The sequence below is a fragment of the Electrophorus electricus genome, chromosome 8, assembly GCF_041902795.1.
Source record: "Electrophorus electricus isolate QZ-2024a chromosome 8, ASM4190279v1, whole genome shotgun sequence".
Classification (NCBI taxonomy): domain Eukaryota; kingdom Metazoa; phylum Chordata; class Actinopteri; order Gymnotiformes; family Gymnotidae; genus Electrophorus; species Electrophorus electricus.
This window is the reverse complement of record NC_137504.1, coordinates 23558298-23578656: the sequence shown is the minus strand read 5'-3', so window position 1 is coordinate 23578656 and position 20359 is coordinate 23558298. Positions and strand designations below refer to the sequence as shown.

Genomic DNA, 20359 nt, shown 5'->3' with positions numbered 1-20359 from the left:
CGGAACATGGAAGCTGGGAGGGACTAACTGCAGCAATTGCTATGACACTGAATCCTTCACTCATACAGTACTTCCTACAGTGTGTATACAACAGTGGCACAGTGGCATCATTTTCCCAGTCATTTCTCATTTGTTTTTTATTAAATAAAATGAGTGCTGTAAAAGATGGCCTGCCCTTGGTGTTGACCTTTCACTGTTACACTGCTACAGAGTTTTTAAATAAAATCTGTTGGCAGTACCATCTAACAGTGAACGCTCACTTTTTGTGTTATTTTGCTTTTATTTTTCTGTTAGTTTTTCCTGGATAAATTGCAAAAGGCAACTCTACAAACCTTTTGTCACAAAGTGTTGAGGATAAAGGAGCAAATAAAAAAAAATGTAAAAATTAAAAAGAAAAAGAACTTTCAAGCTTTTGAAGGGGCACCCCCCCCCCCCCCCCAAAAAAAAGAACCACATCTCCAGAAGTTAATCTACTGAGTGCCATAGTGAGAGCTGGCAGCGATTCCAGCCAGCCGGTTGACAGGAGCACACCCACTGAGGCAAGCAGCCCTGACAGCTTGCAGGTTCAACACTGACAGCCCATTCTTTACAACCTGTTTTTCCAATACTCTACACTCATCCACCAGTGTGTGTGTGTGTGTGTGTGTGTGTGTGTGTGTGTGTGTGTGTGTGTGTGTGTGTGTGTGTGTGTGTGTGTGTGTGTGTGTACCAGTGCCAAAGTGCTTTAAATTGCCTGCATCAGACAATAGACTTTATGATGTTACACAGAGCAGTACAGCGTAATGAGTCCTAGTTTGAAGAATAGACAGAAAGATGACTGCAGAATTAATTTCATTAGGATGGCAAAATCACTCTCACTCTGCTCTGATAGGTTGGCCATTTGGAAGTTTGGTGTGCAAGTTGAGTGGGATGGTACAGGGAATATCAGTGTCTGCTTCAGTCTTCACTCTGGTAGCAATTGCTGTTGACAGGTAGGGAATTATTGGTATGCGTTTGACTGTATGTGTCAGTCACTCTCACAATGCATACTGCACACATGAAAGCATCAAGGACATTTAACCGCTATTTTTAAATTCAAGTTTTACTTTAAGTTAATTATTTTTAACTCTTTCATGTAGATAACAAAAATTGCATCTAATACCATATTGCTCTTTGCCTTGTTACATATGTCCTATCTCCTTACATGTGTTTCCTCTCCGCCCATTCCTGTCTGCCTTATTCTGCTTGCCTTTCTGTCCTTCTGCCAGGTTCCGCTGCATTGTCTACCCTTTCAAACAGAAGCTCACCATCTCTACCTCTACTCTCATCATCATCATCATTTGGGTGCTGGCCATCTCCATCATGTGCCCGTCGGGTGTCATGCTCCAGGTCACCAAGGAGAACCGTGTGTCCATTCTGCTGGGTGAGGGCAATGGCACACGCCCCTTCTTCTGGTGCCGTGAGAACTGGCCCAGCCCAGGCATGCGGAAGATCTACACCACTGTCCTCTTTGCCAACATCTACCTGGCCCCTCTGACCCTCATCGTGATCATGTACGCCCGAATCGGGATTGCTCTCTTTAAGTCACCGATTCCTACCTTTGCTGGCCGGATTGGGTCTGACTCTGCCCACGGCTCCACCTCAGGGCCTGGCCCGGGCAAAGCAGGCAGCTGCGAGGGCCGGCAGACAGTGTCAAGGAAGAAGAAGCATGCAGTGAAGATGCTGCTGGTGGTGGCACTGCTCTTTATCCTCTCCTGGCTGCCCCTGTGGACGCTGATGATGCTGAGCGACTACGCTAGCCTGAGTGAACGGCAGCACCGGGTCATCAACATCTACGTCTACCCGCTGGCCCACTGGCTGGCCTTCTGTAACAGCAGTGTCAACCCCATCATCTACGGTTTCTTCAATAAGAACTTCCGCCGTGGCTTCCAGGCTGCCTTCAAGCTGCAGCTTTGTGCAGCCCAGCGGGGACGGAGGAAGACCTACTCACACCAGGTCCAGGGCAATGCTGTCATGCCTGCCAGCATGCACCTGAGTGAGGAGGGTGAGGGCAGAGCCAGGGGTCCATATGCGGGGTCAGGCCTTGGCCAAGGGTTTGGGGGGGTGAGAAATGGCAAAGGTCTCAGTGAGGGCTGCCACTCTTCGCAAAAGGAGAAAGAGAAGCATCTAATTGTGGAGGATCCGCAAAAGGTGTGTAGGAGGATTTGTGCACTAAATAAAGCTCAAGTTTAGCCCTTTCCAACTCTTGGCAGCCAACAACAGATTACAAAATGAAAATAGACCCAATACCAACTCAGAAAAATGAAGGATGGAGAAGCATCTACCATAGTTTAACATATAGTTATGTGGCCTATTAAGAAGGTTAATGTTCTTACTAAAAGATCCTTTTAAGAGCAACATGATTTGAGAGTATTTTATAACATTGAAGCTCTCTGAACATCGAACTCAACAAGGTAGAAGGTACAGGTACAATTCCAATAGCAAATGCTTTTAACCCACAGTGCTGACTTGCTGTGAGTAATAATAATCACCCATACGCATTATCCATACGCATATTTAGCCATCATGGTTTTGACTCTCTGATCATACTGGGAGTTTGATTACATTTTCATAAGGCCTTGCACTTGCTTTAGACTAAAATGATTGCAGAACCAGAAGGTAAATATGTACAGAAATGATAATTACTAGGAAATTACCATGCCACCGTGTGTGTTGTGTACTGTGACAACACAAGATCACCTGCTGACATACAGGTCTGGAGATATACATAAACACATAAATGCCAGCCCTTTTCTATGGGGAAATTACTGTAGACACCGAAATTAGCTTGGGCATAGAAGATGGAGGAAATAGAGATCTAACACGAGCATAGTCTGTTTTGCACATGATTTTGCTAGCAAGTACATCTTTGTTTATGCTTTCAGTTTGCAGGTTACAGGAACACTAATTTTGTGTTTGCATCAATTAAATGATAATGTGCACTAAAATATCATTACTTAATATTTCTGATTTGCTTGCAGGTCATGCACGACCTTCAAGATGCCAACAGAGTGATTTTGTAATAATTTAAACATTTTTTCCTCTTCAAATCATTTGTGATTTCAGGAAACACAGTCAATGCCACAGTTAATTACATTAAAACATATGACAAACTTTAGGAATCGCAATCTCTTTTATTTTTGTGCCACAATAAGAGATGGAAGCCCATGTGGTGAAAGAATGGTGGGAACTCTCTCAACACACTCCTCATCAAATTCACACTCATCAAACTCTAGAGGAAGACACCACAGAGAAAGAACAGCTCGGAAAGGGAAACGGCCACTGCACCATCACAAACGACAAACAGCAAAAAAAGATGGGGTTTTGTAGAATGGAAAACTTTATACTCTCATCTTTGGGAATGTGAATTTCTGTCTCCAGTAAGAGCTATACTGGTATATGCAGAAGTTCACTGGTTGCCAGATTGCATCTTCCACAGCCTGGGGTGACTAATTTGGGTAGTGGGTGTGGAGTGGGATGGCATACTCTCATGAAGATATTTTTATTGCTGTCTTGTTAAAATGAATGTGTTTTGAGACAATTTTAGTGGAGTGTTACAGAGTGGTTCTACTGTAGATTGTGCACTTTATTCCTAATAGTGAAAACAGATGTAACCATGAGAAGACATTGTTCATTGTTCCAGTGACTTGTCTCAATCATCTCAAATGTATCTTAATACAGTTCTGTACCTGGTTTATTTTACCATGTTCATCAACAGAAGGTATTGATGTGCTTGAATGGAAATGAAATCTGACCTGGTAGTATTTTCTAGAAGAGGGAACATTACCTGTCACAAACAGTGTCCATGGGGGAAATGGCAACTGCCAAAACTGTCATTGGCCATTTTCAATGATGGCTATGGATGACAAACATTTGGTCTCTCTCTCTCTCTCTCTCTCTCTCTCTCTCTCTCTCTCTCTCTCTCTCTCCCTCTCTCTCTCTCACCAGAAATTATTTCTTTGTGAAAAATTTGTAACATCATCCAAATGTAATTCAACTTCTCTCTTTCTGCTGATTGACCAAGACAAGGCTGAAGATTATGCACACAGTCTGATTATACTTGGTCTGTTTACTCTTTTGCTGCTAAAAGACCCTATGTGCACATGTCTTGGTAAAACAAAAATGTTAAAGAAATGTATTGTTAGTCTGATATCGTTATGTGATATCTGGCCTGTCACTCTGCTCCTGCTTTGCTGCTTTTCATCCTTCGGGATCAAAATCTCAATGTCAGACACCCTAAAACAGCATGCAGAACTGTGAGTTTGATGTTATGCTTAAGGTCTGTTGCTCCTAATATACAGGTGACATGTTTTGGGATTGCAGAAAAGCAAACAGCTGTGATCCTGACAAATCATTGGCTGTGAAAATGAAAGCAGGATTTTGGGCTTATGCTACAGAAAGTTTTTCTAAAGATGTCCTAAAAATGTTTTAAAGCTCACACTGCCTTGTTAACATTACTGTCTTGTGTAATCACTGATATAAAAATACAATGATAGGGTGCCTTGTGTACTGAACACTTAAATATCTAAAATCAGTGTTGCAAGCAAAGGATTCTGAAGCTGAAGTCAGAATACATATATACATTATGTATGCCATAATGGCATTATTATCATTATTAATATTAATATTAATATTAATATTAATAAATCATTATTAATATGCATTAATGGCATTGATGATCAATAAACATTGTTCCCTGACTGTTGTCTATGTTAAGACACAAAGATGCCATGCAGTGTTCAAAAACTTCATGTTTGCAGTAATTGCATATGTAGTAGATAAGTGGGAAGTGGCAATTTTTCAAAGAGATGTTCAAAGCACCTTTTCCACAGAGTAATATGAACTGCTCATTCTCAGTTTATTGCTGTGTTGTGACTGCATGCATGTTGTGCTGTGTGTTGTGTGTACTGCAATCTTTGACATCATCACAACTTATCATTTGTCTGCTTGTGTTAAACTCACACACATAAGGCAGATCTTAACGTGGCCATCGAGACCTGCTCAAGGTTTGCACTGACCTACTGCAAACCACTAAACAGGCAAAGAGAAATTAAGTCTGTCTCTTTACCTTTTACCCATCACCACCCAGACACAAAAGCAAACCTACATGCACAGCGGGCCTCTCTCTCCCTCTCTCCCTATCCCTTTCTCTCACCCTCTCACCCTCCCTCCTTATCCATCTCTCCCTCCCTCCATCTCTCCTTCTTACTCTCTCATTGTTCTCTATCCTAGCACATCTTTGGTGTGCTTGCAGAATCCTTTATCCTTTGTATGCCACTTTAATGTGAACATGCATAGCAGTTAACTTTGTAAATATTCTCATGTGAGTTTCTATAGGGAGAAAAGGGCAATGACACTCAGATAATACCTGAGTGCTTTCTGTTCTCCAAATGCAGCATGACTGCTTGGGTGAAACCAGTTCTTCTGCTTCTTCTTCTTCTTCTTAAGCCAGGCTTGGCCCAGAATTTGGGGAATTGTGCTGGTCAAGATCCGGCTACTCAGGCCTACCTTAAAACATTGCAAAGGAGGCTTTGAAATACTCTCTGAGAATTAATCACTTTTGAATCAACGATGAATCAACCACACTTCTAAACATCTTCCAAGACCTTCCATGGATGGAAGATCCCACAGAACTATCTTGACAGTTTAGTTAGAATATTTTTGGGGTTTTTTTTAATCTGCACATGTAACATTCATAAAGTCTTTAAGTTTTGGTATATGGCTGCCAGGAGTAGGTGTTATAAGTCCAGTGAAGATGTAGACAGTCATGGTGGATGCATACAGTGAATGGACGTAACTATTTCAACAGTGTCTGGCATTTCTCACAAGTCACTAGAAATACATTAGGTTTGCATGGCCATTGTGTGGAGAGCTTTTTCTGTATGTAGTTATTGTCAGTTCTACTGTGGTAATGGAGCTTAGAAATTTTGTGTTCTGGTGTATCATTATATCATAATGATAGATTAATATACATAGGTTCATTGTAATGCTGTCTGTCAAGCTGTATTTAATGTAGAATATCAAACTAAATATATTGTCATATTTAAATATCTTGTGTAGTATATTAAACAGTGTTCCACCACGATTGATCACTGCAGGCTGTTTCACTACCTGTAATGAACCTATAATTTATTCCCAGGTTAACTGCTTCACTCTGACAATAATACATTTCTTGAGAGATTACACTAGCAGAGGTATATTCTCCATTAACAGTAAGGATTATATGATCTTCCAAAATAGTGAAGATGAAGGTGATTTCCAAGCTGTTTGGGTAGGTACTACACAGCATTAACACCTTAAGGGTTATGCAGTATATACAGTACTGTGCAAAAGTCTTAGGCCACCATTAGATTTTTTTGTTTTAGCAATGGTATAATGACCATATATAATTATTTCTCAGTCTTTTTATTAAGAAACAAATAGAAAATATGTACACAAAATTTAAACACAATTTTCTTAACAAAATGTCTTTTACAGGCAAAAGTATTTAATGTGATCTCCCTTACCATTAAGCACATCTTGAACTCTTTTGAGGAGACTGTTCTGACATTTTCTGAAGTAATCTTCTAGTACATTATACGTCCTCTGTATCAGTACTTCCCAGAGTTCTTCCTTAGATTTAGGGTTTTTTTTTTTTAGATTTTCCTATGTGCTCAAGTAGGTGTAAACACTTGCCACTGTAGGCTATTGAAGCTGTTTTTTCTGTTTTAATACTGTATACAAATTTCCAGTATTTTCTGATTTCCTGGCTGTATTCTTATAAAGAGACTGAGAAATAATTATATATAGTCATGTCACGGTTGGTTCCCGCCTAGTGTCTTGTTTCCATAGTAACCCTGTCTCATGTATTTGTTTTGCCATTTCTTCCTGGTTTTCTTTACAAGTGCTTCCTTGTTTTGGTTTTATTTCTGTTCCACCTTTTATTTCTGTTATTGTTTTCATCCATTCCTAGTTTGTTCCCCTGTTAATCAGTATATTTACACCCTGTGTTTGTTTCTCCTCATCACCTGTCATTTGTCCTAGCCCATGTCGTGTGTCCTAGCCTCGGTTGTGTACTGCCTGTTTATACTTAGTCTTTGATTGTGTAGCCTGTGTTCCACTTTGTAGCTGTTACTCTGTGCTCTGTTCTGTTTTTTATATTTTTGCTTTTTGTTTATGTTTCCCAGTGCTGTTTGTGTTGGCTCATTGACCCTGGTTCGTTCTATGGACTCTATGGATTTGCACGTAATAAATCATGCTATTCCTAGCTTACGTGTCCGTCTCATTATCACCTGCAATCTGGTACCCAGAACATGGTGAAAATCTGTTAAAATTGTTATTGCCCAAATACATTGTATCTGACTGTAAACACTCTGAGTAATCGCTAACTGTAAAAGTCAAGCAAATGAATAAAAATAAGTAATATAGGTTGGTCTCAAACCTCACTTGAGTGACTGTCAAATACTGAATTGTATCTACAACATGTTTCTATGGCTCTAAACTCAGGACATGCGGTCATAAAAGACTCAGATCAGCTCCTTCTTCCGAAATGAAAATGTGCATAGATATCTATAAATGCAAACGTAAATAAATAAATGTCATTATCATTTGAAAGGATTATCACATAGTCTGTGCTTTTCTAATTTGCTGCGCACTCAGCTAATGCTGCCCTGTCACCTCACTGAATGCAAATGTGTCTTCAAGCTCAATATTCTGAGAGACAGTAATTTAATTTGTCATTTTGTTTTTTGTTCTACTTGTCATGTTCATATTGCTTACTTTTTTGTTTGTCTGTTTATTCACTCTACAGTAGGCAGCATCTCTTGGATATTTATACTATGAGCCAAAATATATAGTCACTGAAGAGGGAAGACTATTATTCTAAATAGTTAATACTCCACCATGGAAAACAAAATTTGTCAGCTGTGTGAGAAGAATTCATTCATCAGTTAAAAGGCCCAACACTTTGAATGAATAAACTGAAGGCTGATATGTGTCTACTACACGTGTCTATATTACTAGAGGTGATTTCAATACAGTCATCAACCCAACATTAAACAGATCTAATGCATCATCACAAATAAGGAATGGTCATGCCACAGAAGCCATTTAACAAGACATAATAGAGCTTGGCCTTGGAGACTGCACCAGAGTACACCCTCTGTTCACCAGCTATACTCTTATATCGACTTCTCCTTGACAAGTAACTCACTCATTTTGGTCACATCACACTCCACAATTTGTCCAACTGTTATCTTTGATCATGCTTCCTTTCATTTCACCCTTAACACATTTGGTCATCCTTTAGAGGGCTGGGCTAGTGGGGAGATACTATTTGATTTAACACAAGGTTCTCGTTCAGCAGCTGATTATGCCTTAGAGTTCTGCTCCTTGGCATCAAGTAGTGGGTGGAACGAGGTGGCTTTAACCACTGCTTATATGCACAGACTTGGTACTGAACTAGTTACCAAGATGACGCCAAATCACTGGAGTGGATCATTACACTATCAATCTGCCTGGATCACTTATTGAAAGAAATAGGAAGAAATAGAAAACAACAGATCGAGTATATCCTGCCTCCACAACCCAAAACAGAGGAAATGCAAGTAGATCTACACATTAGTCCACAGGAAAAACAATGCAGATACCATGGGTTGTGTGTATATTGTGGAGAGTCAGGACATATATTATGTGAATGCCCTATTTGCCCCCATAGAAGCAGAGTGGGCACACACAAGAGGCATGCCAAGGACACCTTGCATGCAAGACAGTGAGTAGTTTGTCTTTCTCATCTTTTCAGAAACATCTGTTGATTGAGACGGAAGTAATCCAAGGAAACTGTGTCAGTGTTGATCTAGCACTGATCAACTCCAGGGCTGCTGGTAACTTCATTACGGAGAATCTTGTCCACTGTATTGAATGTGTATTACTATGTCCCCTGTATTGAATGTGACCTCCCTGGATGGCAGCCCTATTGGAACTGGATTTGTCATACACCGTACTGTTCCAGTTACATTAAGAAGTACTGCTCTTCATGTAGAAAAGATTTCCTTTTTTTCAACAGCCAAGCATACTATGTTATTGGGTCACCCCTGGCTAAAACTTCACAACCCCATCATTTCTTGGAGGGAGCCAGACATCGCTTCCTGGTCAGCATTTTGTCATGAGAACTGTTTAAGGAAGCCTAGTTTAGTCATTGCCTCCGCATCGGTGGAGAGTCCTGAACCTGCTGATAGTTTTTCTGTCCCTGAGGAATACAAGGACCTAGCTGAAGTTTTCAATAAGGGGAGATTAGCCTGTCTACCACTTCATCACCCCTATGATTGTGCTATATATCTGGTAGAGGGAGGCACACCTCCTCATGTTCATCCATACCCTATCTGTTGCAGAGACCCAATCAATGGAGGGCTACATCTCTGAGGCATTGGCACAAGGGTATATATGACCTTCCAAACCTCCACCAGCTGCAGGATTCTTTTCATTTTGAAGAAGGATGGAGGACTACATCCATGGATTGATTATAGAGGTCTCAATGATGTTACAATCAAGTATCTGTACCCAATGCTGCTGGTACTTTCTGCCTTGGAAGTAACAAGAGGGGCCTGCTTCTTCACTAAGATGGATTTGTATTTGTCCAGATAAAGGAAGGGGATGAATGGAAGGTGGCCTTCATTACCAATTCTGGACACTACAATCATCAAGTTAGGCCTTATGGCCTCATTAATTCCCCTTTCTGTGTTCCAGGCCTTCATAAATTATGTACTGAGAGACATAATAGGAAGGTTCATAGTGGCTAGAACCAAACTAATGGGCTAATGGACACAGAGGCTTTGAAACAAAGACAGGCTTACATACATCCAATATATTCAAACATTAAATACACTCCACAATGAACAGCCAAAACACAGGGAATCAGACAGGGTTTAAATACATGAACTTAACAAGGTAGAAAGGAGGGACAGGTGTGAGCAATCAAATGAGGGTTGGAGAAAACAAAACTAAGGCATGGAACTAAAATATAAAAGACAGGGAAAACATGGAAGCTGGGAGGGATTAACTGTGACAATAAGAAGGTGAAACCAATTGTGAATTGGCCAGTTCCCCAGACCCCTTAAGACTTATAACGGTTTTTGGGTTTTTCCAACTTCTACCAGCATTTTATACAAAACTTCAATACCATCACTGCCCCTCTCACCACCCTGTTAAAGAGAAAGCTTAAAATGCTGCAATGGAACCTGAGAGCTGAGCAGGCTTTAAAGAAAGCTTTCACTGAGGCTCCAGTGTTACAACACCCAGATACAGAGGAACCATACATGTTTGATGTAAACGCCTCAGAGACAGGAGTTGGAGCCATCCTGTCACAACGTGTGGATAAGCCCCCAAAACTTCATCACATTGCCTACATTTCACATAAACCTTCTTCTGCTGAAAGAAACTATTATGCGGGGAACAGGGAACTTCTAGCTATAAAGCTAGCCTTGGAAGAATGGAGACATTGTTTAAAGGGGGATAAACACCCATTGGTTGTCTGAACAGATCACAAGATCTTCACTAGCCTCCAGTCATCCTGGTAAAGTTATGACTCAACAGCTGATTTCATGCTGATACTGGTGGGAGTCAATGTACACAGACATACACAAATTTATCTCTTCATGTTCATATTGTGCCCAATCCAATACCCCAAGGATGCTACTGGTTGGTAAACCTCTACCTCTTACTGTACCAGACAGACCCTGGTTTCATTTAGCAATAGACTTTGTGACAGATCTGCCAAGATCCAAGGGAAAAAGCACAATTCTTTTGATAGTAGACTGTTTCACCAAAGCCTTTGCCTTGTCTGGTTTACCATCTGCCTTTGAAACTGCTGAGGTTTGTTCTAGCATGTTTTTAAGAATTACAGAATACCGCAGAACATTTTATCTGAAAAAGGACCCCAGTTTACTTCCCAGGTATGGCAGGCTTTCATGGAGAAGCTGGGAGTCAATGTCAGTATAACCTCTGACTACCATCCACAAAGTAAAGGCCAAGTTGAAAGAGTGAACCAAGAATTGGGGAAGTTCTTGAGATTATATTGCAGGGACCAAGAGAATGAGTGGTCTAAGTACTTAGCATGGGTGGAGAACTCCACTGTTCATTCCACAACAGGCATAACTCCCTTTCAGCCCCCATTTGTGCCATGGGACCTGGAGCCTTCAGCTTCGCCTGCTGTTGATAAATGGATACATATGAGTGAACAAATATGGGAAAGAACCCATCAACATACAGTCCATAAGATGGTTTCAATGCCATGCAGACCACCGGAGGGCACCTGCTCAAGAATATAAACCAGGTGATAGAGTGTGGCTGTCTACCAAGGAGGGGCTGTAGTAAGTTGAAACCATGTTACCTGGGTCCCTTCCTCCTACCGAAGAGAATCAAGTTACTTGAAGTTAATTAATTTGAAACTGCCTGGTACTTATCGCATAGCTCCATCCTTCCATGTCTTGCTCTTAAGCCATATGTTGCAGGACCTCCGTCTACTCCTACTGGCGATAATGCTGCCTCACCTTTGGATGTGGAGGGTTCTCCTGTGCATGCCATTTGAGACATACTGGACTCCAGGACATGGGGTAATGAAGAGGCCCTCCTGTGCCCCTAATGGCTGATTTGCGTGAGCCCCCTGTGACTCGCAGGACTCCTACGGCAACGTCACGCAGCCACCCAGTCACTCCTCTAGGATGCCCTGTGTTTACCCCGTGACTCTTGTACCCTTTGTGGCTGCTATGCCTGTAACTAAGACTGCCCCAATATTCCTCACATCACCTGATCCTGACACAATGTTCATGTCTGTGGTTGTTCATACACTGGTTCCTGTGGTTATACCTATATCAGTCCCATCGTTTGCCTCTATTTCTGTCCCTGTGTCCTTGACTGTATCTGTTCATGTGCCTATGTCTGTCTATGTTCCGGTCACAATATTGTTTGTACAGTCACTGATTTGTTCGGTTTGGCAGTGTTCTGTTTTTTCCATGTTTCCACTGTGTGTACCTGTCTAGTCTTGGTTCTTGGTTTTCTGTTACTTTTTGTTTTTGCATGTTTGGAGCCATGCATTGTTTGCCCCTCCCTGACATCGTGATTCCCACAACAACTCTACCTGATTGTTTCCTCCCTGGTTTTGTTTCCTTGTGCTTCCTTGTTTTAGTTTCTGTTGGCTCCACCCCCTGGTTAGTATCTCCACCTGTTATTGCTTTCACCTGTATCTTGTTTGTCCTCATTAGTCTCTGTATATAAGCCCCGTAAGTTCAGTTTGTCTTTGTGAAGTCTCGTCAACTCATGTTGTTTCTGAGTCATTTGTCATAGTGTTTGTTGCTTCTGGTTTGTTGGATCTCTGCCTGTTTTTGGATAACCATATTTGCCTGTTCCCTCTCTGTTTTAGTTTGGTTCATTGACTGATTTCTGGATTTCAACCCAAGCTAGTACTTTGGATTATGTCTGTGGAATTCTCCTGTTCTCTAATAAAGTGGCATTGGCCTTACTGCGAGCGACTCCATTTCTGCACGTGCTCTGACCGTTACATATGCATAATGGCTTTGGATTTAATATTTTTTTTAAATCAGTCAACTAACAGCAAGTGTAATTTATAGGCAAAATGGATGTGAATTATGCGAAAAACAGAAGTAGAGAAATAATGATTCACTACAAACTTGGAAAGACTTTAAAGTTTTCTCATTGTTTTCAGGCAGCTATAAACACAATCATAATCCCACAGGCTACTCAACTCCATGGCAACCAGCTTCACAGATGTGCTGAAATCCTATTGATTCCTGTGTGGGTCTACTTTGTACTGGGGAAGCAGATGCTTATAGATGAAAGTGTATTTTACAGAGGCAATACAAGTGCCTAAAGGAAGCTAACAAGTGTTGGTCCGTTAGTTACCTTGCCTTGCAAGAGAGCTTGGCATGCAGGAAAATGTAAAGAAATCAAAGTATGAGAAGCTAATCAGACACAGGATGCATTCAATAAGGTGGACTATTTCAGCCTTTGAAATTACCTGACTAGCTGAGTCTGACCACTGAGGTTTCATCTGAGATAAAGGCAGCTGAGAGAAAGGCAGCAGAATACTAATCTTGCAGCAGAACAACCTGACCCTGAAAAAAAACAAACATGTGCAGCACCTGATGTCCACAGTCAAGGTTAGAAAGACCCTGAATCATAGAGACAGAGAGGATGGAGAAGTGTTACTTCCACTGCTAGGACTAATATTTGAGGATGATGTGGGGGCTGGTGAAGTTATAAAACTAAAAACAAATGCAGAAAATGGGCTCTTAGCTACTCCCTGGACACTGCATCAGGACACTCTAGAGTGGTAAACAACCATTTAGCACTCAGGAAAGCAGTAGCTAAAGCAAGCCTTCCCTGGAGTGGATCTTAAAAGTACAATCCCACATTATTAGATTATCTTAGAAAATCCACACATGAAGAAGATTTGGAGGAAGTTTCCTTTCTATTAAAAGATAAGGTTAGTAAGGGTATTAACTGCCAAGGTCAAGTTTTGTAGATTAAGTCAAAATTAACTTTGTGTCAAAGCTGTGTCAAATGCTACCATTGTCTCTGTAGTGGAAAAAAACTATTAAAACTGTTAATTTTTGTCACAAAACTTTTACTTTCTGCATGACTATATTTACATGGTGGGCAGTAAAATGTACATGTTCTGAATGCTTTTGATGTTAAACAGATGCATTAATATTAAGTCATGTTGCTATGGGAAAGACTTTGCTGGATTTAGAGCTGTAGAGGTTTTAATTTTTCTTCTCCTTTTGTCATATGACCATTTTACTGCTGATCTAGAGGTTAATCAATTCATAATTATTGATTAGGAAGAACACCTTATAGGCACGTGGTGCTGAAACTGTAAAATGATTTCAGTTAATCTGAAATGTTTAACATGAAATTTCTAAAACAAAATGCATCTCAAAGCTTTATTTACAGAGCATATTTAAAAGGCAACATGTGTCAGCAAAAGTGCTGCACAGTAAAATTTGGTAAAAAAGACAAAACACAAAAAGAAAAATTCAGACAAAATAGACATAAAAGACTTCACCAGTGATAACTGTGAATACATTCAGCATGAACAGAAACATACCAGAACAGAAGAATCATCTATATACATGATTTCTAGGACTCAAACTAGAAGGACTTTTGATTTAAAGACATCTACTGTTGAGGAATGTTTGACAAAAACGGTTGACAAGAAAAGAAGCAAAAAGACTGTTGAGGAAATCTACTGCTGAGGAAAGTTTGACAAAAACTGTGATGCTATTCCAGAGTTTTAGATCAGCAGTCAACTCATTATATCTACACAACAACAGTAGATAAGATGCAGAAACCAGCATTTGTAATCCCAAGTAATGGAAACATTCACAGGAAAAAATGAGAAGTTGAAATCCTATGAACTGAAGTCGCTGTCATGGTGTTGATAGAGGTATGGGGCTGTGACCCCTAAGCTGGAGGAGTGGCTTCAACAGATCCTAGGTATGACATCATCAATCTCGGTCCAGAAAAGCATGAATATTAGCACCTACACATAAGCCATAATTAACTGGGGGTGTATCATCCAAGTATACGGGGTTGTTATTGGCATGCACACTCAGATAATTATGGCTTTTGTAGAGGTGTTGATGCTTTAAATAACCTTTGAGTATGGAGAAGAGATACCTTATTATCTGCTTTGAAGAAAGAGCAACAAGGCTACGAATGTTCAAGCACTACTTAAAAAGTAGAATCTTAAATCTATAAGTTCTGACATAACACTTTTTACACTATTACGTACATGTTTCAAAGTGCTGCACAATTTCTACATAAAAAGAATCTACATTATTTGTCTCTAAAATACTACGCATGTTTGGCCCGGTTAGTCTAGATTGCCTTTATAGATGAGCATCCAGTGGTCACTCTCTTTCTTTCTTTCGTTCTTTCTCTCTCTCTCTCTCTCTCTCTCTCTCTCTCTCTCTCTCTCTCTCTCTCTCAATTGATCATATGTCTGACTTAACTGTAGTTGTATTTAGTTTGCATACATGAAGGTTGCCGCAAGTGAGTGAAGACATAGGCACTCTCCTGTTGAGAACAGTATGACCAGCACTGAAGGATACGTGACAGACAGAGGGAGGGTGTCAGGAGAGAGAAGTGCACACAGCAAGTGAAAATGTAAAAGAAAGAAGTGGGGAGAAAAGTGACCAATGAAAAAGATCTCAAATGTCTCACCCATGGTGTTCAGGACACATGCCAGTACCTGCAGTGGCACATTCTCTTTGAACAAATTAGTTCTCTTTCTGTGAGGTTCTTAAGATATATTTAAATGTTAAATCTTAGGGTTCACTAATGGAGAGAAAGTTCACCGGGGAATTAAAATGATAGACCTTTCAGTTCTTAAACGCATGAACCATGTTATTTCTTCTTCTGTACAGCAACCTAGGGGTCATTAATTGAATAGGTATTGTTTCATTAAGGCTATTGTCTGAGTGTGTGTGGGTGGGAATGTGGGGGATATGTGTTTATAGGGAGGGGTGGTGGGGTACATGTGTGTACAGGGAGGGTGGAAAAAAATTAAGGAATGAAAGCTCAAACACTAAGGTATTTCTACTGCAGTTACTACTTATTTTATACTGTTTTGTGTGTTTTTATTTAAACATCCCAAAGAAAAAGAGAGAGAGAGAGAGAGAGAGAGAGAGAGAGAGAGAGAGAGAGAGAGAGATTATGTTAAATGTGCTTTTAAATGTCTGGAGAAGGGTGGGTGGGGGAGTGGTGTCTTGCTTTCTCTCACACATTCTGTAATATTAACCAGCTTAGCAGGGATAAGAAGCAGAAACCTCTATCCCTCCCAAGAGCCAGAACTGGTGCACATTTGTGGGTGCTGGGAGCTGCAGAACCAAACACATCAACACAGATACACATCACCACATCCCTCCATATCTAACCTCCTCTAATACATACAGGCACTTGAATTTACTTTAGTATTAGGTTCTTAAGCACTGTACAAGGGTACAAACAAGGATATCAGCACTGGATCAGTGCTTGGGCTGCTTTAATATGAATAAAGGAATGTACCTTAATATGACCACTATGATGACATTGGCCTATGAAAGCATCATAATGTCATACACACAAATGCCACATGTACCTTTATAGTTTTTTTTGGGGGGGAGGTTGGTTTTTCAGCACTTTCGCCAGGTTTCATTGCATATGAAATAGCTGAATTTCTAAGAAATACTTAGATAAAGTCAAAATCAGACATGGCAAATAACAAAATTGTTTTGTTTTGGGGGGTTTTTTTGGGGGGGGGGTTGTGCGTGCGTGTGTGTGTGTGTGTGTGTGTGTGTGTGTTAATCTTTAAGTTGCTCCCATTAGTGTAGAAAGTCCATTGCCAAGAGCAGAGCATTGTAATTTGCCAGTAGTTTTGTGAAACTGCAGGTCATCTTATTTTTCCATCCATACTATGATGACTATCTTGCTATGGAAAATAAGCACATGCTTTTCATGTGGGAGGACAGGAAATTGAGGTAAAGGTCAGAACAGGGACAGTTTCATTGCTCCGCAACTGAGCCAACAGCACACACTGCAACATTGCCACTGTAGCAGTCAATCAGTCTGAAAGCGGAATACACACAGTAAGAGGCATTTGCTATATGTACAGAAATAAAAAGAAAAAAACACAACTAATCATCTGACATAAAGACTTAAGGCATCAAGGTACCTATACTGCATGAAGAGAGTCAGTATACATCACAAGTTATACATATTTAGATTATGTGTTGTTGATTATTCAAACAGCTATAGAAGTGCAGTTAAATATCAAGTTTACCATTTTACTGTGGTTGTTAGTAAGACAGACATCCTCCCAAATCACACCAAAAAAATGGACTCAGGACACAGGCTGGAAATCCTAGGTCTCTTCGTAAAGAAGATAAACCAAGTGTTACATTCAGCCAAACACACATATAGCCAATCCCCATCACCCAGCCAATCAGACACCACCAGCCCATCAATCACCCACCCATCTAACATCACTCATTCACTTCCACAGTCCCAATCACCCACTTATTGTTCATCACATCTACCTACACCTTGTTATACTCTTCCTATTTAAGCCCAAAGCAACTGCCTGTCGATGCTATGCACTGGCACTCTCACTTCTGAGATAATGTCAACCAGGCCTAAAGGACTCAGATACACCTTTTTGTTGTTCTGTTTGCCTTATGTTTTGCTTGTTTACATTTTGCCTCTGTTTGCTCCTTTTATTACATTCTTCATATGAATCTGTTCTGTTATACCTCATGTCTCGTTCCTTCATCACCATGTTACACCAAGGCTTTGAGTTTTTTGGATTTTTGTACATGTGTATACATGTGATGCAAAATGTGTAGAACTCTGGAAAAGCACTTTCAACAGATTTCTTTGCATAGAAAATAGCTGAATTACTAAACAAACATAGATAAAGTCAACATCAGACATGGCTAATAGCAACATTGTTGTTTTTTGTGTTATTTTTTTAAGTTGCTCCCATTAGTGTAGTAAGTCTAAGAGCAGAGCTGTTGTTCCTAAACCCCCAGTTTTAAAGTTCAAATTCAAATACAAAATAAAGATGCAGACCAGAATTAGTTGAAAAGAATAGCTGATGATTTGACTGTCTTGCTATGGAAGACACTCAAGACAAGGTTACACAAATATTACAGAGCAAACTTCATTCAAATAACAAATAAACAAATAAAGTCATTTACATGTACATACTAAGATGCATTACAAACCAGACATAAGCAAAAGGAATGTAGCATGAACATAAAAACTAGCACTGAAAGCATTTAAAATCAGGACACTTTAGAGTACATGTGATTATTAGCAAAATTAATATAACAGACATTATGATGTCTCTAGCAGATCATTTTGTTCAGAGTTCAGCTTGAAAAATGTCTTAACTTTCTAAAGTTCTTGCCAACATTTCTTGTAAAGAAATGTCTGATTGAAAATGAACAAATAGTCATTAAAGGGCAGCTCTAGGGGAATTTTAGTCTGCAATTTGACTAGCAGTTAAAGAACCTTTTCCAGAAATTCTAAATGATACTCAAGCTAGACCATTGAATACTTTAACAAGCTTGACCTTTAAATAAATAAGTAAATATATCTGTAAATAAACAGTTTTTTGAAATCCTGAATGAAATAGGGAAGTTAATTTTGACAAGCGTAGTCTGTCTTTACTTTGGTTTTGACAAGGCCAAATTAAATCAAAAGGCATCAATCACAGCTGGTCTCAAACCTGGAGCTTTTAGGTAGCAAATGTGTGTTGACCACCAGACCAAGGAGCCAATTCCCTGATATGGCACCAAGAACACCTATCTCCCTCCTGAATGACAGTCTTTCCTTCTGGGAGTTGACCTGGTTGCTTCATATGCTCGATGCAGTCAAGCCTCACCCAGGATCACACCTAAAGTGTGACCAGAAGTGTCTTTATTTTTTAGATTATGGTCCTTTTTTTAGAAGTGAAGGTATTAACAGTGGAAAGATCAAACTTATAAGTAAGTAAACAAATTCCTAGTGTGAGAAGACGACAGCATTTGGGGATTGTCCCACCACATCATTCTCCTCACAACTGAGCTGTGGAGATTCTGGCCCTGCTTCTGGCCTACACCATGTCTGACAGGTGAGTTCACTTCACAGCAACATGCAGGGCAATGCTGCCTTCAAGACAGCTTGGAAATATTACATTTATAAGATGAGCTCGCATGAGCGCCATCGTAATGTTGTATTTACTACTGGGAAATTCGGATTTTTCGATAAGGCCCAACTTTCCAAGTTGAGGGCATGTCAGCTCCTACAATAGACAGTAAATGTTTTAAGCTTATTAGCGGTAGTTTGCATGTTAACTGTACTAGTTTAAGACTGAATACAATTTGTACACAACTTGGACTTACGTTGATGAGGAATAGCAACAAAGCTAATCAGAAGAACCCAGAAAGTGCCTCGTGCACAGATATTGATTTTGTGCACAGATATTGTTGTGTTGTTTATGTTCATCCACCTGTTTCAGTACATTCAATCTATTTAGAAGCTGCTTCACATATAATTGATTGGTGGCCCTTACCATATGCTTTGTTTACTTCTGCGTAACAATGTGTTAGCCTCTAAAAAGACTTTTGTCATACAATCATCTGTTGCATGTCACCTCTGGGCAGCTTCCTCAAATTCCCTTAGGAAATCAAGAACAAGAATTCAAGATACTGCAGCCACACATGCTTTTTCTTCCTGTGACGACTTGCAGGACTGATGATGGACTTGAGCAACTAGAGGAAACTAAAGCTTCTGGAGATGATGACCTGCTGCCAGTGGAAGAGGAATGATGTGGGTACAGTTCATTCAGCCTAGGAGAACTTGAAGTATTGATGTACTCCTGCAGTGCCTGCAGTTTCTTGATTTCCACATGCCTTGCAGTGCCTAAGACTGGAAAGTCAATATCATGTTTTCCTCCAAACAGTTTACATTTCATCATAGAATTCAAACTTCATGATACATCTGCCTGTTGATTTTTTGTATTTTATTCTTTTCAAAGCACTATCTAGGGTTGCCCACTATCTTGCAACTTTTGCGTGATGACACTGCAAATTAAGTTTGCATCTGAGCTATTTCCATCCAAAAGACCCTTTTATGTCCCATTCGCACTCCAGCTCCCAACTCTGCCAAGATATTGGCAGATCTGCATCACTGCTAGTCAGGTGTTCTCTGGTAAAGGTCTGATGTGGAGGAAGGTGAGGAACAACAACAGCTGAGCTAGTTGTAGATGGAGGCATTTCTGTATCAAAGGTAGGCCGGCCAGAAGAAGGATGGAGGTTGGTAATAGTGACAGGGGATAGCAGAGCTGAGCTACTTGTTTATCACTTTTGCCTTGTAATATGGTGTTCCATAATGCTGGAAAATGCATTGTTCATCACCAAATTGCTCCTGGATTGTTGGGAGAAGTTTTTCTTGAAGGATGTTTTGATACCATTCCTTATTCATGGCAGTGTTCTTTGGCAAGATTTTGAGCAAACCCACTCCCTTGGATGAAATGCAACCCCACACATGGTCTCAGGATGCCTCACTGTTAGATAACACAGGACTCATTGTCACCTTTCCTTCTCCAGACAATCATTTGTCCAGATGTCCCAAACAGTCTGAAGGGGGCTTCATCAGAGAAAATAACTTTACCCCAGTGCTCTGCTGTCTGTCCTTGATGTTTTTCTAGGAGAGAAGTGGCTTCTTTGCTGCCCTTCTTGACACCAAGTTATCCTCCAATAGCCTTCGCCTCACTGTGTGTGCAGATACACTCACACCTGCCTTCTGCCATTCCTGAGCAAGC

At 40.3% G+C, this 20359-nt stretch overlaps 1 protein-coding gene across 1 annotated transcript in view; it reads left to right on the top strand.

The window, feature by feature from the left end:
* Positions 1-19364, top strand: part of LOC113570253 (neuropeptide FF receptor 2) — a 32813-nt gene extending 13449 nt beyond the window's left edge. Inside the window, exons 3-6 of the mRNA XM_026998567.3 lie at positions 872-971; positions 1248-2169; positions 11670-11821; positions 19286-19364. Of these exons, the coding sequence (XP_026854368.3) occupies positions 872-971; positions 1248-2169; positions 11670-11821; positions 19286-19364 (1253 nt within the window). The remainder of the gene's footprint in view (positions 1-871; positions 972-1247; positions 2170-11669; positions 11822-19285) is intronic.
* The last annotated feature ends 995 nt before the right edge of the window (positions 19365-20359 follow it).